Genomic DNA, 15,498 nt, shown 5'->3' with positions numbered 1-15,498 from the left:
GGACGCCGGCACTCCCGGGGTCCGTGCACCACGTCAGCAGGGGTGTCTGGGAGGGAGGGCAGCACTGTGGGAAGAGCACTAGCCTGGGAGTCGGAGCCCTGGCATCCAGCCCTGGCTCTGCCACCAGGCAGCTGGGGCCTTTCTGAGCCTCGGTTTCCCCATGGAGGGAGTTGGACTTAAGTGATCATGAGCATGGCAGTAAAAAGTGTGGGTGCTGGAACCAAAGTCCCTGCTCTATCCCTTCCAACCACGTGGACTTGAGTAAGTCCCTTCACCTCCCTGTGCCTCAGTTTCCTCCTCGGTAAAATGCCAAGCACAGTAACAGGCCCTTGGTCAGCCGCCGTCAAGGGTCTCTCAGGGCCTGGCACATAGCCTGTGCTCAGAAGACGGGGCCATCTGCACTGCTGACAACACCCTTTGAGAGGAAGGAACCAGGGTCTCCCGCCAGAGGCTTACCAGAGGCGCGGGCTCCCCCGAAGGGCTGCTGGCCCACCACGGAGCCGGTGGACTTGTCGTTGATGTAGAAGTTTCCAGCGGCATTCCGCAGCACCTCTGTAGCCTTGCGGACCACGTCCCTGTGAGGGCAGGGCAGTGGTGAGTGGGCAGCCCCCGCCCCCAGCCCAGGCGGGGTCCAACCTGACCCCAGGCCCAGCCCCGCTGCCTGTCCAGAGCACCAGGCTAAGCCTGGGAGAGGGCACCGGCCAGCTGCCAGCTCTGGGTCCTGGAGCCTGGGCCTTCTCCTCTGGAAAGGGGGTCAGCACAGGGACTGGACAAGGCCACCTAGGAGGCACACGGTTCATGGGAGGACAGAGGGCCGGGGCCACCTGGGCCAATCTGCCTGCCCCTGGGGAGCTGTGGGAACTCTCAGACCCCCACCTGCCCCCTCAGGGGCCAACCCCACCTCCACTCTCTCAGAGGCAGACCCGGGCAGCAGCTAAGGCCACGGAGGACGGGAAAGCAAAGGTCCAGGGTTAGTATCGGGGGACCCAGGTCGAATCCTGCTTTGGCAAGACCAGCACTGACCCTGGCCCCTCCGAGCCTCCAGGTCCCTCTCTGTGGCAGGGAGCTCATGTCGTCTTGTTCCATGGGGCCCCCTGAGTCTGGGGGATCTTGTCAAAAGCACTGATTCCCAGGTCCCCAGAATCGGCATTTTTAACCAACACCCCGGCTCCCTGTGCACCTGCCTGCCAGGGCCAAGGTAAGTGGGATGGAGGGAAAGCAAGGGGGGTATTGTCACCAGGGGACGTGCTCAGGACAATGTGGGGACCAGGCACCGGCGGGCACTAGGACGGCAGCACTGGCAGAGGGGCTGCCGGGCCACTCACTTATCCTGGGCGAACACTGCCCCCGTGAGGCCGTAGCTGGTGGTGCTGTCGACCAGCTGCAGCGTCTCCTGGAACTTGTCATCCGGGTAGACATACACGGTCAGCACCGGCCCGAAGATCTCCTGGAAGAGAAGCCCCAGGGTCCGGCCCTCCACCTGGACCCAGGCCCCGAGCGCCCCCGGGCTCCCCGCTCTGGCCTCTCCCTCCTCCCACGTCCCCAGTCCCTCGGTGCCCTCCAGGGACAGGAGTGTGCCCAGCTCCGTCTTGCCTGCCCCACCCCGCGTGGGGAAACTTCCCAGCCCTCCCTGCGAGCCGGAGAGCACAGGGCCCAGGCCCTCGGGGTTGGGGGGCTGCCGGGGGGAGGGGGCGGGGGCGGGGTCTCCCCCAGCGCAGTCCCACTCCTCCCTCGCGGCCCCGCCCCACCGCCCTGCCCTCCTGCGTGCAGCCTCCGCTGCTCTTCTGTGCAGCGGGGATGGTGGCACCCGCCCCCGCCGCAGTTAAGGGCCCATTGGCCCACAGCAAGTCCGACACTGTCAGCTGTCAATGTCCCTGCATGGCCGCCATGAGGACAGAGGAAGCTCGAGGACAGCGTCCAGGACAGAGCGCTGGGCTGGGTGAGACCTGCCTCTGCTCTCACCTGACAGTGCTTTCTCAGGACCTCATTTCCCTCACCTGTTAGTGCAGATATGGCCGCGAGGGGACAACTGCGTGGCAGCGCCCACCCCCCCAACACCGTGCTCGGGTCCAGGCCGCCCACCCCCCTCACCTCCTTCATGATGGGCTCCTGGGGGTCCTGGCTCTGGATGATGCAGGGCTCCACGAAGTAGCCCACGGAGTCATCGCACTGGCCCCCAGCCAGGACGGTGAGGCTGGGCGAGGAGCGGGCGTGCGCCAGCCACTTCTTGATGCGGCCAAAGGACTGGGGGCAGCGGGGAGGGAGGCATCGAGGACCAGCTGCAGACCACGCCCAACAGCCCCCAACACACTCGCCCCACAACGCCTGTGCCCGAAGGGCCCAACTTCAGAAACGGGGCAGGGAGGGGGAGAGAGCAAAAACTGGGAGGAGCCAAGGGCAGGTGTGCACGCTCCCGTGTGTGTGCATGTGTCATGTATACGTAGGATGCTCCACAGAAGCCACACACGTACACAAATGCACACGGACGTCTATGCACGGCCGTGTCTTTGTTTAAACGTATGGGTATGCGTGTGCATCTACGCAGATATGTATGTATACAAGGACACACGTGCAAGTGCATGTGTGTTTAGATGTATGCATGCAGGTGAGTGTGCCATCTGCAGGGTGACATGAGGACAGGCGTGTCCTCACATATGCACTAAGAGGGGCTCGTGGAGCCTTCCGGGGTGTGCAGGGATAAGCTCTTGTCTGCTTATGGATGATCCTGCCCTTTCCACACCTGTGTGTCTGACTCTGCCGAGCTTCCTTGTCCAAGCAGGGGGCTGATCGTCAGGACCCCCCATATCTCTTCCTCCTCCTCCTCCCCCCCTGCAGTCTGGGGCTCGGGACCCCAGGAATGCCCTGCTTCAAGCTCATACCTTGGCGTCAATCACCGCAGAGAAGAAGGTCCCAAAATCCTCTGCAGGCTGGCGCGGGAAGCACCAGAGAGAAGGCCGAGTCACCACGGGCCCCAGACAAAGAGCCTCCTCTCCCCGCAGCCCTCCGCCCCACCCGCACAGGAGCCCCCTGGGGGTCCCGCTCAGAGCTGCCCAATCCCATCAGCCCCCCGCTGGGCCATGGCGGGGGGGACGGAGGTGCCACTCACGTCGCCCACTTTGATCCTGCTGTGCTCCTCCAGAAGCCGCCCTTTGATCTGCGGCCACAGCGACTGGGGCGCGTAGAGGCGGGAGCAGGCGGAGCACTTCTGGCCGCCGTACTCAAAGGCCGAGCGCAGGGTCCCGCTCACCACGCTGTCCACGTCGGCCGAGCGGTGGACAAAGTGAAAGTTCTTCCCACCACACTCTAAGGGCGCAGGGGGTAGGCAGTGACCGGGGAGCAGGTTCCACCGGCCAGCTCAGGCGCCCCAAAGCACGGCCCAAATCATCCACGGGGGCCCTGCCCAGCCCCCGGCACTAGCAGACGGGAGCTGGAGGGAGCACGGATTCACAGCTGGGCAAAATCCCAGAAGCCGACGAGCCGGGCCTACTCCCCCACTGTGTGCATGTGGAAACCGAGGCAGGGGAGGGCAAAGGCTCAGAGGTCACCGGGCCCAGCGTCCCCAGTACACAGGTGAGGAAAACGAGACCCAGGCCGGGGGACCTACCCGACACGAGGGCAGAGGAAGGGCCAGAATGCAAGGCCCCTGCCAGCCAGGCTCACCCTCTGTATGCAGCACTGGGCACAGCTTTCCCCAGGCCTGCCCTGGTGCCGGGGAGAGGGTCTGCCCTGAGCTCCTATCACAACAGGCAGCTCTGGGGACAGTGTAGCTGCCCGCAGCGGCACATCCCCCCAGATTCTCAGGGGTGCAGATGGCGTCTTCTTGCCATTCAGGTCTCAGCTTTCCTGTCACCCCCTTGAGGGCCTCCCCGGACCACCCCAAGCTGCCACACCCACCCTTCTGGCCTTTACCGCTCACCTCTTCTCCCTCCTTCATTTCTTCCCAGCCTTGCCGCTACCTGATATCATCTTAGCTAGAGACAGCCTGCCTCCCGCTGCTGGAGAAGCTCTGGAGGGCAGGGCCTGTGCCTTGTCATCGCTGCGTCCCCAGTGTCCAGAACAAGGCCCAGGTGGATGCTCGTTTATTTGCTGAATGAATTGGCAAATGGATGGATGCAAGTCCGGGGGCAAAAGCGCTCGCACCACCCCTGGGAGCTGCCAGGGCAGTCTCTGTCCCTAAGGATCCCACCAGTTCTCAGCACCCACAGAGCACCTGCCCTTGGGGGCATCACCACCCCCTCCCGCTCTCCCATGACGATGGAAGGGACCCCTCGGGCCACAGGAGGGGGCGGGGAGGGGCGCTCTTACCTCCAGCCAGGCGTGGGAAGGTACGGAACCGGTCCAGGTTCTGCGCCACCTGTTTCCACAGGTGTTTGAAGGTGCTGGGACCAGAGGAGCACAGGTTGGGGATCAGGGAGCTGGACTCCACCCCTGAGAGGGTGAGGGTCCTGGGAGGTGGGCAGTAGGCCACCTGGGGTGCCACCAGAGGGAGAGGGCCACTGCTCCAGGAGGCCAGGGCAGCAGCCCAGCAGAAGGTGGGCAGGGGTGGCAGTGGGTGGGGGAACAGATGTGGGCCAGTGAGGTGGCAAGATGGTGGGGGGGAAGGTCCCGGCTCAGAAGCCCAGGGCGCTGAGCTCCAGTCCTGGCTCCGACGCTCACAGCTGTGCGACCTGCACTCTGACTTAACCTCTCTGAGCCTCTAATAGTGAGCCTCACCTGGGAACTAGGGCAACAGTCCCCACCTGGCAGGACTATTCTGTGAATGGCTCCAATGTAAGGAAAGTGCCGAGGACAGAGCTGGACAGGGGCCTGCCAGGGACCAGTCGTGGCCGCGGTCTGCAAGGCGCACCCCAAGCCCAGCACCCAGGCTGGAGATACCAAGCCGAGGAGGGCCTGGGAGAGGGTGTGCTCCGGCCCCCGCCCCAAGCTGCCACTCGGAGGTCTGCGCCTCCTCCTGGGGCTAGGCTATGGAGTGTGACCAACCTCGGCACCGCGAAACAATAAAAATGCTAATCAGCCGGGAGCGGGCGGCACCGCCGCTAATACTAATTTATGACTGTCCCACCTCCAAGCCCGCTGCGCAGCGCAGCATGGCAAATGGGGGCCAGGCCCGCTCTGCCCGCTCAGGGTCGGGACCCCCTGGGGCCCGCGGCTGGCAGGGCTGGCCTTTTCAGGAAACGGCCTTTCTCAGCAATTCTCACGCTGCCGTCGCCACCGGTGGGGAAGGGGTGTGCAGCTAAGGCAGGGCAAAGGAGGCGCGAGGCCCCCGCAGGTGCCCCCAGAGAGAACGAGAAGGACCCTGGGCCTCGGACCAGATGCCCAGCTGCCCAGACGTCTCCACCTAGACACCCCGCGGATGCCTCAAACTCAAGGGGACCAGCGTAATTGCCCAAGCCTGTGCTCAGGGCCCCTTCCACCCAGAGCCTGGGGTGACCACCACCCCCCTCCCCCACCAACAGGCCAGGCCACCAAGTCCCCTTTCGGTGCTCTCTTTCGAACCTGCCCACCCCTCCCCATCCCTCCATCTCTTCCCTGGACCCGTCGTCACTGTCCCCCTTGGAGGCTGACAGTCTCCTAACTGGGCCCCACTTACAGCTACTGGAGAATTCTCGCCCAGGTCAGAGATACCATCTAGCACAGGCTGCCCATGCAGGGCCCATCGGACCAAGCAGGCAAAGTAAAAGAGGGATGGGGACCCGTGGGGACGCAAGGGAAGCAGGGGCACCCGCCCGTCTACAGCCAACGGTCCCAAATGGAAATGCAGGCCCGGGGCAGCCAGAGTGACCACGTTCTTGAGTGATGCCCAAATGTGGCTATTATAGGAAATTGTCCCAATTTTACAAGGTCGGAACATCATTATCAGGGTCCCACTTGAGGGTCACCATCTGCCATCTCTGCTTGCAACAGAAATCTCATTGAGCCCCTACCTCTGCTTAGAACCTTCAATGGCTCCCACCGACTTTGGGGTAAAGGCCAGACTCCCCTGGAGGCTTATAAGAGCCTTGACAGCTGCTAGGCTAGATCCTGAGAGTAGGGGCCTTTTCTGGCACTCACAGCTGCAGCCTCGGCTCCAGCAGAGTGCCTGGCACGTGGGAGCTCCGTAAATGAGTGAATAAGAGTGATGAGGCTGGGAAGTGGACTTGGCCCAGTGGTTAGGGCGTCCGTCTACCACATGGGAGGTCCGCGGTTCAAACCCCGGGCCTCCTTGACCCGTGTGGAGCTGGCCCATGAGCAGTGCTGATGCGTGCAAGGAGTGCCCTGCCACGCAGGGGTGTCCCCCACGTAGGGGAGCCCCACACACAAGGAGTGTGCCCTGTAAGGAGAGCCGCCCAGCGCAAAAGAGAGTGCAGCCTGCCCAGGAATGGTGCCACACACCCACAGAGCTGACGCAGCAAGATGACACAAACGAAAAGAAACACAGATTCCTGGTGCCGCTGATAAGGATAAGAGCAGTCACAGAAGAACACAGCAAATGGACAGAGAGCAGACAACTGGGCGGAGGGAAGGGGAGAGAAATTGAAAAAAAAAAAAAAATGGGGCAGCTGCCGGCCTCATCTCCCTGTCTCAGACCACATCCTGCCTCCACCCTCTGACCCTGCAGGCCCAGAACTCAACAGTTCCCTGAGCCCAACGTGCTCTGTGGCCCCGAGTCTTCCCTCCGAGGGCTCTGCTCCCTCTCCTAGGACACTCTTCCCCCACCCACTCCCCTTCCCCTTTGCCCACTCATGCCTTTGGTCTCAGCTTAGATGCCACTTCCTCCAAGAAGCCTTCCCGACTCCCCTCCTCCAATCCAGTCTGAGCTCGCTCATGCCCTTTCCAGTGGCAGAGGTGGCATCGGAATCATACATGCCAAACACGTGCGTAGGCAGCCAGCAAAGCTCTTTTCCGGTCATTAAATTATTTAATGCCCACAACTGCTCTGCGAGCTCGGGTTCATTGCTCCCATGGTACAGGTGAAGAGACAGAGGCTCAAAGAGGTGTGGTGGCTGGCCCACGGCCACACAGTGCATACGTGGACACAGGAGATGGCTGACCTGTGCGTGACAGCCCCGGGCCCTGGACAGTGGCGACAGTGACCACCCCGCCCCAGTGCCCAGGCACTTACGGCACGCTGCCGGTGAAGTTGATGCCGCAAAGGTGCTCTGAGCTGGTGACGGTGTCCCCGAACACGGGCCCGTCGGCCGGCACAAACTGGATGACGTTGGGGGGCAGGCCCGCCTCCCGGAGGACGCGGTAGACGGCATAGCTGGCCAGCATGGCGGTGTCGCTGGGCTTCCACAGGACCACGTTGCCCTGCTCAGGAGGAGGGACGATGACCCGCGAGGCCGAGGGCCACCAGCCTGACCCCACTCCCACCTCACACTGCCTCCTGCCCTCTGCTCCCTAGGAAGGGCCGGAGGCGCCTGTGGGGGCTGGGACGTCCCCTCCCCGACCCCTCCTCCAGGTGCCCGCTCTGAGCGCCAAAGGCCTCTGCCAAGGAGGCCACGCCCCTGCCCTGCCTGGGCCACACTGCCCAGGCGCCCCTGCCCCAGAAGCCGGCGCCCGCTGGTCCTGCCGTCACCCCCTGGGCATGACTGTTCTGGGTGTTTCCGAGTTGCTGTGGCTCCTTGGGTGCGGCCGGCAAGTACTTACAAGGCATCCTCTGCACGTGTCCCTGGCCGAGGGCACGTGAGCATGGCACAGGGGTGCTGGGAGGCGTGCCCCGCGCCGCAGGGTACCCGAGGACGCCCCTGGCACACACTCCGCAAAGGCCAGGAGCCAGAGGCCCTCGCGGTCAGCCAGCCTGCCTCAGGGGCCCAGGCCAAGTGACCGCCCCACCGGCCCTCTCCTGACCACTCCACGAGCTCCCAAGGACCCCTGAGGGCCAGGGCTGTGTCTCCCCATCAGCCTGGGAGCTCATCAAGGGCAAAGGCCCCGATGGTGGCCAGGGAGCCCCATGACTCTACACCCTCGGCCTGAGACGGTCTGAGTCTATCTCCCATCACCTACCAGCCGCGCAGACCTGAGCGGCAAGGCACCACCCCATGCAGTTTACTCATGTGGAAAAGAGGCATGCCCAGGGCCCTCCCTGCTGGGAGCTGCCAAAGAGCAGATGACCGTCTACGGCTCGTGTTCAATGGCACGGCACACAGGAAGCACTTGAAAGCAGGCCACAACTGTCGTTACGGCGTCACCCCATTCCAAGCCTGCGCCGGGCCTGCTCCGTGTCCCTCGACCTGCACAACTCTAGGAATCAGCCTTCCTGATTGTTCCACTTCGCAGAGGAGGAAACTGCCGCAGAGCAGCTCAGGGTCTGGCCCCAGGTCACCGGCCTCCGGGATTCAGACCAGGTCCCCCACCCCAAAGCCTCGTCTCCGCCCCGAGCTGCCGCCACCCGAGCTCCCCGAGACCCGGGGCCAGGACCGAGGGCAGAGCCGTGGCCTTGGGGTGAGACTAGGACGGGCGACCAGCTGCCCCCTCCGCGCCTGCCACCCACCAGCTCACCATCAAGGCCGGGGCCCCCGCCAGGTTGCCGCCGATTGCCGTGAAGTTGAAGGGGGAGATGGCCGCCACGAAGCCCTGGGGAAGGAGGAGGTGGTGAGGGCCGGGGCGCGGCAGCCCCCGCCCGCCCCCGCCCGCCGTCGGTACCTCCAGCCCCCGGTACACCACGCTGTTGGTGCTGGGCGGCACGCTGATGGGCTGCTGCCCCTCCAGCTCCACGGCAAACTTGGCGTTGAATCGGAAGAAGTCGATGAGCTCGGCGGCGGCATCGATCTCCGCCTGGATCACTGTCTTGCCCTGAGGAGGAGGGTGGGCGTGGGGGTCTGCGGGGGCGGAACTGCCTCCCAGTGGCCCTCCTCGGCCGCAGCGGGGCCCGGGAAACGTTTAGCGGAGGAGGGAAGGGCCGGGACGGCGGGGAGGCTCAAGGACGCAGCCCACATCACCTCGGCTAGCCGGCGGCCGAGGGGCCCCGGGGCTGGCCGGGAGTAAGGAGCATTTGCTGGTCACCTGGCCTGGCTGCACGCCTCACGATACCGTCCTTGTCTTTACAGAGACCCTGAGCGGGGCCCACGGACACGGCTCTACAGTCATTATGCTCAGACCAAACTCGGGAGAACTTCCCAGACCGGAGACGGCTATCTGGGAGGCTGGAGAATCGGGCCTCCAGCGGGGGGAGGACGTGGCCTCACGGGGGGCAGTCTGGGCCAAGAACGGGGCTCTTCCAGGTCGGGGCGGGCACCCCTGTGGGCCCCACGCAGGGTACCGAGCCAGGGAGGCTGAGCTGAGGTGCACACGCCCCGCTCTGCCCAGGGGCTTCCAACAAGCTTCGGAATCCTTTGGCAAATCAGATCTGACCTTGAGTGTGTGCCTCTTCCAGTCAAAGGGAGCCTTGGCCGCCCCCCGCCCCAGAGGCTGCTGAGTCAAAGAAGACGTTCAGCGAGGGCTGAGGGCCAGGCGCAGCTGGGGCGAGCAGCTGCAGGGCCACATCCGCGCGGCAGAGGGCGCCCTTGCTGCGGAGTCAGGGTACGGGGGGAGCAGATGGGCAGAGCCAAAACGCAGCCTGCGCGGGCTTCATCATCACCCTTGGAACTCATCAGCTGCACCCTCAGGCGCAGGTCCTGGGGATGGTGCAACTGACCTCCCCTCAGGCCCTCTCCCCAGCCCGCAGGTGCCACTAGGGCCACCGCCCATTCAACATGCCCTCGTTCAAATACACCACCCAAGAGCCTTTCACAGCTCCACAAAACACATCGCGGAGCCCCAGAAGGCGGCTGGGAACGTTAAGAAATGACTACTGTCCCCCCAAAAGCCGGCTACAGGCTGACAAATGCACAGGAACTGGTCAGGTTCCAATGCACCCCTGCCATAACCAGAGCAGAGGCAGGGCTCCCCAATCTGGGGCCTGAGAAGGCTCAGGAGGCCTCGGGAGGCATCTGGCTGGACACACTGGGTAGAGAATGCTCCAGGCCGAGCAGCACTGCGGGAAGAGGCAGACACCCGGATGCTGCGGTGCCCCTGTCAGGATCCCAGAGGCCTTACAGGTGGAGACGGCCTGGTAGGGGCGCAGAGCCGCTGGCACCTCGGACAGAGGCGGGAACAAAGGGCCCTGGGCAGTTCTTAAGCCAGGAGTGACCAGCCGGAGGTATCAGAAAGGTCACTTGGAGGGCGGCAGGGGTCTGTGTGGGTCTGGAGACAGGAACATGGCAAAGAGCAACTGCTAGCCCAGGCAAAACAGGACAAAGGCCAGGCCTGGGGCTGGGACGCAGGCGATGGAGGGGAGGACACATTTCCACGGCAAAACACGCAGGCTCAGCCCCCTCCGCAATTGAATAATTCATGTTTGTCTGTCCCCTCTCGGAGGCCTGGTTCCCAGAGGACAACTCTGGGTCTCTGGCAAGCAGAGCAGCGCAGGGCGCGCGGAGGACGTCAGCTGGCATCTGCAGAAGCGAGCGGGGTGCAGCAGCCTCCCGCCCCGCCCCAGCTCTGCCCGAGCCGTCCTCACCTGTCCCACCATGGTCTTGGCGAGGATCTCTGCCCGGTGGGGCCCGCTCAGCAAGTCTGCTGCCTTCAGAAAGATCTGGGCCCGGTCTGCCACAGGCTTGAGGTCCCACTCCTTCCTGGCGGCCAGGGCAGCCTCGATGGCTTTGTTGAGCAGGGCCTACGAGAGAGCCAAAAGCTGGGGCTTCCTCCCCGCAGAAGGGTCCCGGGGAGTCAGCAAGGGACGAGACAAGCAGGGGGCCTCTCTCCACCCGGGAAGTACTGCCCCCCCACGTGGCCCTCCAACCCCCTGCCCCACAGGGGCTCACCGTGCCCCCTCACCATCCTGCTCCTGGTCTGGGGGGGCCTGAGGCCCTGCGGGCCAGTCAACAGGCCAAGACTTGGTGCCGAGCAGCCCAACTGCTAGGCCTGCTAGGGCTTTCTTTCATGGTCTCGGAAAGGCTTCGCCTTATTACCGTCACCCAGGGCCCCCACACCCACCATCCAGGGCCTCCTGCCCTGCGGTCAGGGGTCTCGCTGGCTCTTAGCCCCAGCCTGAGACACACGCCTGCTGCTGGCACCCCAGATGCCAACCACCCTCATCGCCACATGACACCAGTTCCCCGATTCCCCCCACAGATCACCCCCACCCCTCCTGCTGGCCACGGGGGAGGCGGACGGCAAGGAGGGGAGCTGACTGCCAGAGCCCTGCCTGGCTCTCCAATTTCTAGGACCCAGCCTTCTGCAAACCAGGGTCTGCTCCACTACGACCAGAGGGTCCCAGCCCTGGCCAAGGCAGCTCTCACCCCACCCCCCAGCCCAGGGCAGAGAGGAAGGCAGCCCCTGGCACCCACCCCCACCCCCACGTGCACAGCAGGGGGCAAGGGCAGCAGTCTCGGTCCCAGCGTCGCCAGGGACTCACCTGGTCGGCGTAACAGAACTTGGCCACCTTGTGTCCATGGTTAAAGGGCTGAAAGACGAGAGAGGAGTGAGGCCCTGGCCCAGGAGGGAGAGGCCAGGCCGGGGGGCGAGGGCAGGACACAGAGCTCGCTCCCTGGGCAAGATCCCCCGACACCCTCTCCTCCTTCCCTCAGGCCTTTGCCAGTCCCCTCGGCCCTCGCGGCTCTCCCTCCCGAGAGAAGGAAGCTCTACTCATTTGTCCCCAGTCATTACAGAGCACCTGCTGGAGGAGGAGGAGGAGAGAGTAAAACAGGGCCCCCACCCCAGAGGAGTCCACGGTCCAGGAGACACCGCCCACACAGCGCCTCAGGGCAAGCCTGGACTCTGCAGCCAGAGCTACCGGTTCAAATCCCAGCCCCGCCACTTCCTAGCCACGGGGCCTTCCACAAGGTAACTTCCCTTCCTCTCCAAGACCCCTCTTCTGGAAAGTGGGGGCTACATATCCCGCACCTTGGAGGTGAGGTCGAATGGGGTCACAGAAGAAAATTCTTCCAAACCGGGCCTGGCAGGAGGTTGCATCTCTGAACATGGGGCTTGTCGCCGCATGAGGCACAGAACCGTAAGCTGGTGTGGTGAAACTCCCGGGATTTCTGCCACCCCCATTTTCACCAGGGAATGGGGCAATTACTTCTCAAGTCCCTTGTATGAGACCCAGATTTATCCTCGACAAACATTTACAAACAGACGCCGCTGGTGCTGAGTGAGTACACGAGTGACAGCGGGGCGAAGTTTCCCTCACCCCTATCCAGGGCCGGCCACAAATTCCACGCCACCATTGTCAACTCTTTTGCCACCCACTGGTCTTTGGTGAATTTACACCTGTGCTCGCCGACACCGAGGCTGTTAGCACACGTGGCTATTGGAATTTAAACTCCGTTCCCTGGTCACGTGCTGGAAGGCCATGCATCACTGGGCGCTCTGCCCTGCAAGATCAGGTACAGACTTTCCAACATCATCACTGTAGAAAGTTCTCTTGGATAGCACTCATCCAGATTTTCGTAGAAAGTAGTCCTTTCCTCATTTTAACCCTTGGCTCAGTAGTCACCTGCATCCCGTTCACATCTGAGACTGGCCCGTGATGCCTGGAGCCAAGAAGGTGGCTTAGGACAGGGCCTTCCCAATGGACAAAAGTCAACCCCAGCAGACCAAGGAGGGCCAAATGGCCAAAAAGCCCCAGCCGGTCAGGGAGGCAGGAACGGAAGTGGCCAGGGCATCACTGGCTCAAACACCCTCAGTACCGGCCACGGCTTCAGGAGGCCCAGCAGGTGCAGTTACAGGGACGCGCTGAGTGAGGTCGTGGGAACCAGCTCTCGCATGGCACCTGGACACACACTCCCTACAGACATCCAGAGCCAAGTGAGCCGGCTCAGGCTGTGCTGACCACTCCCAAGACCAGCTGACCCCACTGCAGGGACCTCCAGCCTCGTGCCCCCTCAGCCCTCACGGACCTGCTCCAGTTCCAGCCAGTCATACCCAGAACATGGCAACCCCCTTTGTAAAGGGCAAACCCTTTACTTGTCCCCTAATTACAGACCTACAGGGTTTCCTGGTCCATCAAAAGCGCTTGCCAGTTTCCGGCTTGAGAAACTCAGGCCGTGGGGCCTGACTATCCACTCCAGCCCCCAATCTCCAACCACCCCATAGAGAAATCTACCCATGGCAGGACTGTTTCCCAACTATGCTAGCACACAAGACCCCCACCAGGCCTCCTGAGAGCCAGGGTCGGGGGGGAAGGCTCCTGACACAGCAGCTGAACTTTCAAGGGCTGAAAAGAGCCCATTTCTGCCCCTTGCTTACTGGTTCTTTTTTGATGGCCCAGCTGCATGCCCCGGCTTAGACGACAACGCGTTACCCACTGCTGCGTGCCAGGCACGAAGCACTGTACGTTACTTCATCCAAACCTGACAACCCCGTGGCACACCAGTCATTCTCCATTTTACACAAGGACACGGAGGCCTGGGAGGCTAAGGGCCAGTCCAGAAAGGGGCCTCCCTGTGGCCACGAGGAGGGGAACACAGCAGGATCACCCTCCTTCACCTCTGCCCCTGCGTCTCTGAGACCTGCCTCCTTGGCTTTCTGGTCCCCGTGAGAAGGTGCCCTCCCCACAGCTCCCGGCCCCTGCGAAGGATTCCGTGGCCAGTTCTGACATCCCAGGGAAGGGGAAGTCTGACCGCCCAGCCAGGGTCCACCGGGCCCCAGCACCTGGCCAGGCAGGGGGTCAGGCTGATCGAAGGCTGCCAGAGGCCCACTGTGCCGGCGCGGGTAAGGGGGTGGCTGCCGGGCAGGCCCTCTGGGGCCCACCACGCTTCTCACTTTGTCCTAAATTCATCCCCCAGTTTACTCTCCCAGGAGGCTCCCCTGGTCACCCACTTGCCGCCAGGCCCTCGTCCCGTATCTCAAGCCCACTTCCCCTTCCATCTCCCTGGCTGTCCCACAAGACTGTCCATCAGAGCGCATCTAAAGCCAAGCTTACCGCCGGCCACCAAGCCCGCTCTTAATCACTCTGCCCTCTTGAAATTAGGAAGCGTACTCTCACCGTGAGTAACTGGGCTCTTAGTAAAGTCTCCCCTCACTTCAGCCCCTCCAGTGGTGTCGCAGCACCCTTGGAAGAGGCTTCTTAACCACAGTCGACAATGACTTTTCGTACCACCCCCTTCACCCCTCCTGTGCTCTCCCCATCACCTGCTGTGCGCCGGCACCCCTGGCTGCTTCTAGTTTGCAGCCCTTCAGGCCTCTTCCCACCTCTGGGACTCTGCACTTGCATCCTGTCTGCCAGTGGGGGATGGTTCCGGGCTCCCACCACGGCTCGGGCTGGCTCGGCCTCCTCCTTTGGGGTCAATCCACGGGTCATGTCCTCTTCTTACAAAGCACCTCTCACCATCTGGAATGGTCTTGTTTTGTTTCGTTTTGAGGCGGTACCAGGGACTGAACTGGAGACTTCGTAAATGGGAAGCAAGCACTCAACCCTGGAGCCACATCCACTCCATTTCCCTATTGACGTGTACGCCTCATGTGACTTGCTCCAGCTACGTTCTCGCCCTGCACGGAGCCTGGTGCTGAGGAGGTGCTCGGTAAATGTGTGTTGGATGGATGGATGGATGGATGGATGGATGGATGGATGGATGGATGGGGCTTTATTACCAAGATTAAAAAGGACACTGAACAGACCACAGGCCCTGCTAGAAAGAATTAAAGCCATTGTTTTGGAAGCTGTCTTACTTTAAACAGGTTCTAGCTAGTAATGCCATAGAGGAAGCCACCTCATTTACATACCCTGGCATATATTTTGCAACTAGTCATATTGCACAGAGCTAAAGACTCCATTTATTCACAAATTACAGAGCTTCAAAACATAGATACACATTGTTGTTTCTTTTTCATAGCCTACATCAGTGTTTGCTTTAAACTTTTCTGGGCAAAAATGATCACGGCCATAATAAGGGATAAATTGCAATGGGATGACCCTCTTAACTTCTTAACTCAGTGAAGGTGGGTGTCAGTGTTCCTTCAATAGGAAACACCCTGCTGAGACAAACACTTCAGGAGATGCCTGAGGCCAGGCGGCCATTGTTCTCACTGGGTGAAGAGAGCTGGGTGTGCAGTAGGGAGTGGTGGGGGCCTGCAGCCCACTGCAGAGGAACCCCCAAATCGGGCAGATCATTTAATTTCCTATGGACTACAAGCTTAGTGCTGGGTTGGGAGGGAGACCCCAAGTCTAGGGAGGGGAGGCCGAGCTTTGCCCTCCCACTGGACTTACCGACACCTGGTACTGCACATCTGAGGTCCAGACCTCCTCGTCCCCCACCACACACGGGATGGCTTCTGTCTGGCCCTTCAGGGCCTTCAAGGCCTGGGAGAGGAGAGAGAGTGCAAGGGGGCACCTCCCCACTGGTTCTGCCCCTGCCCCCACTCTCCCCCCACCACAACCCTGCTACAGAGTCTGCAAAATCCAGGCAGGGGGATAAGTGAGTAGGATAGGCGAGAGGGGCACGGGGGCCTGCGCCTGGGTGCAGCACGGCAGCCCCAGTCCACTGCCACCACAGGGGCAGGCGAGGCCAGCATAGCCAGGGCTTTCCATGATAA

The 15,498-nt window shown here is 62.4% G+C and overlaps 1 protein-coding gene across 1 annotated transcript in view; it reads right to left on the bottom strand.

Annotated features, from left to right (window-relative positions):
• Positions 1 to 15,498, bottom strand: part of ALDH4A1 (aldehyde dehydrogenase 4 family member A1) — a 29,887-nt gene that overhangs the window by 1,970 nt on the left and 12,419 nt on the right. The window contains exons 3-14 of the mRNA XM_058304275.1: positions 15,173 to 15,265; positions 11,378 to 11,425; positions 10,481 to 10,636; positions 8,626 to 8,775; positions 8,482 to 8,556; positions 7,103 to 7,290; positions 4,306 to 4,379; positions 3,107 to 3,303; positions 2,880 to 2,927; positions 2,092 to 2,244; positions 1,326 to 1,447; positions 457 to 575 (exon numbers count right to left, since the gene is read on the bottom strand). Of these exons, the coding sequence (XP_058160258.1) occupies positions 457 to 575; positions 1,326 to 1,447; positions 2,092 to 2,244; positions 2,880 to 2,927; positions 3,107 to 3,303; positions 4,306 to 4,379; positions 7,103 to 7,290; positions 8,482 to 8,556; positions 8,626 to 8,775; positions 10,481 to 10,636; positions 11,378 to 11,425; positions 15,173 to 15,265 (1,423 nt within the window). The remainder of the gene's footprint in view (positions 1 to 456; positions 576 to 1,325; positions 1,448 to 2,091; positions 2,245 to 2,879; positions 2,928 to 3,106; positions 3,304 to 4,305; positions 4,380 to 7,102; positions 7,291 to 8,481; positions 8,557 to 8,625; positions 8,776 to 10,480; positions 10,637 to 11,377; positions 11,426 to 15,172; positions 15,266 to 15,498) is intronic.

This window comes from Dasypus novemcinctus, chromosome 9 (genome assembly GCF_030445035.2).
Source record: "Dasypus novemcinctus isolate mDasNov1 chromosome 9, mDasNov1.1.hap2, whole genome shotgun sequence".
In the NCBI taxonomy this organism is placed as follows: domain Eukaryota; kingdom Metazoa; phylum Chordata; class Mammalia; order Cingulata; family Dasypodidae; genus Dasypus; species Dasypus novemcinctus.
This window is presented reverse-complemented; position numbering and strand designations above follow the sequence as displayed.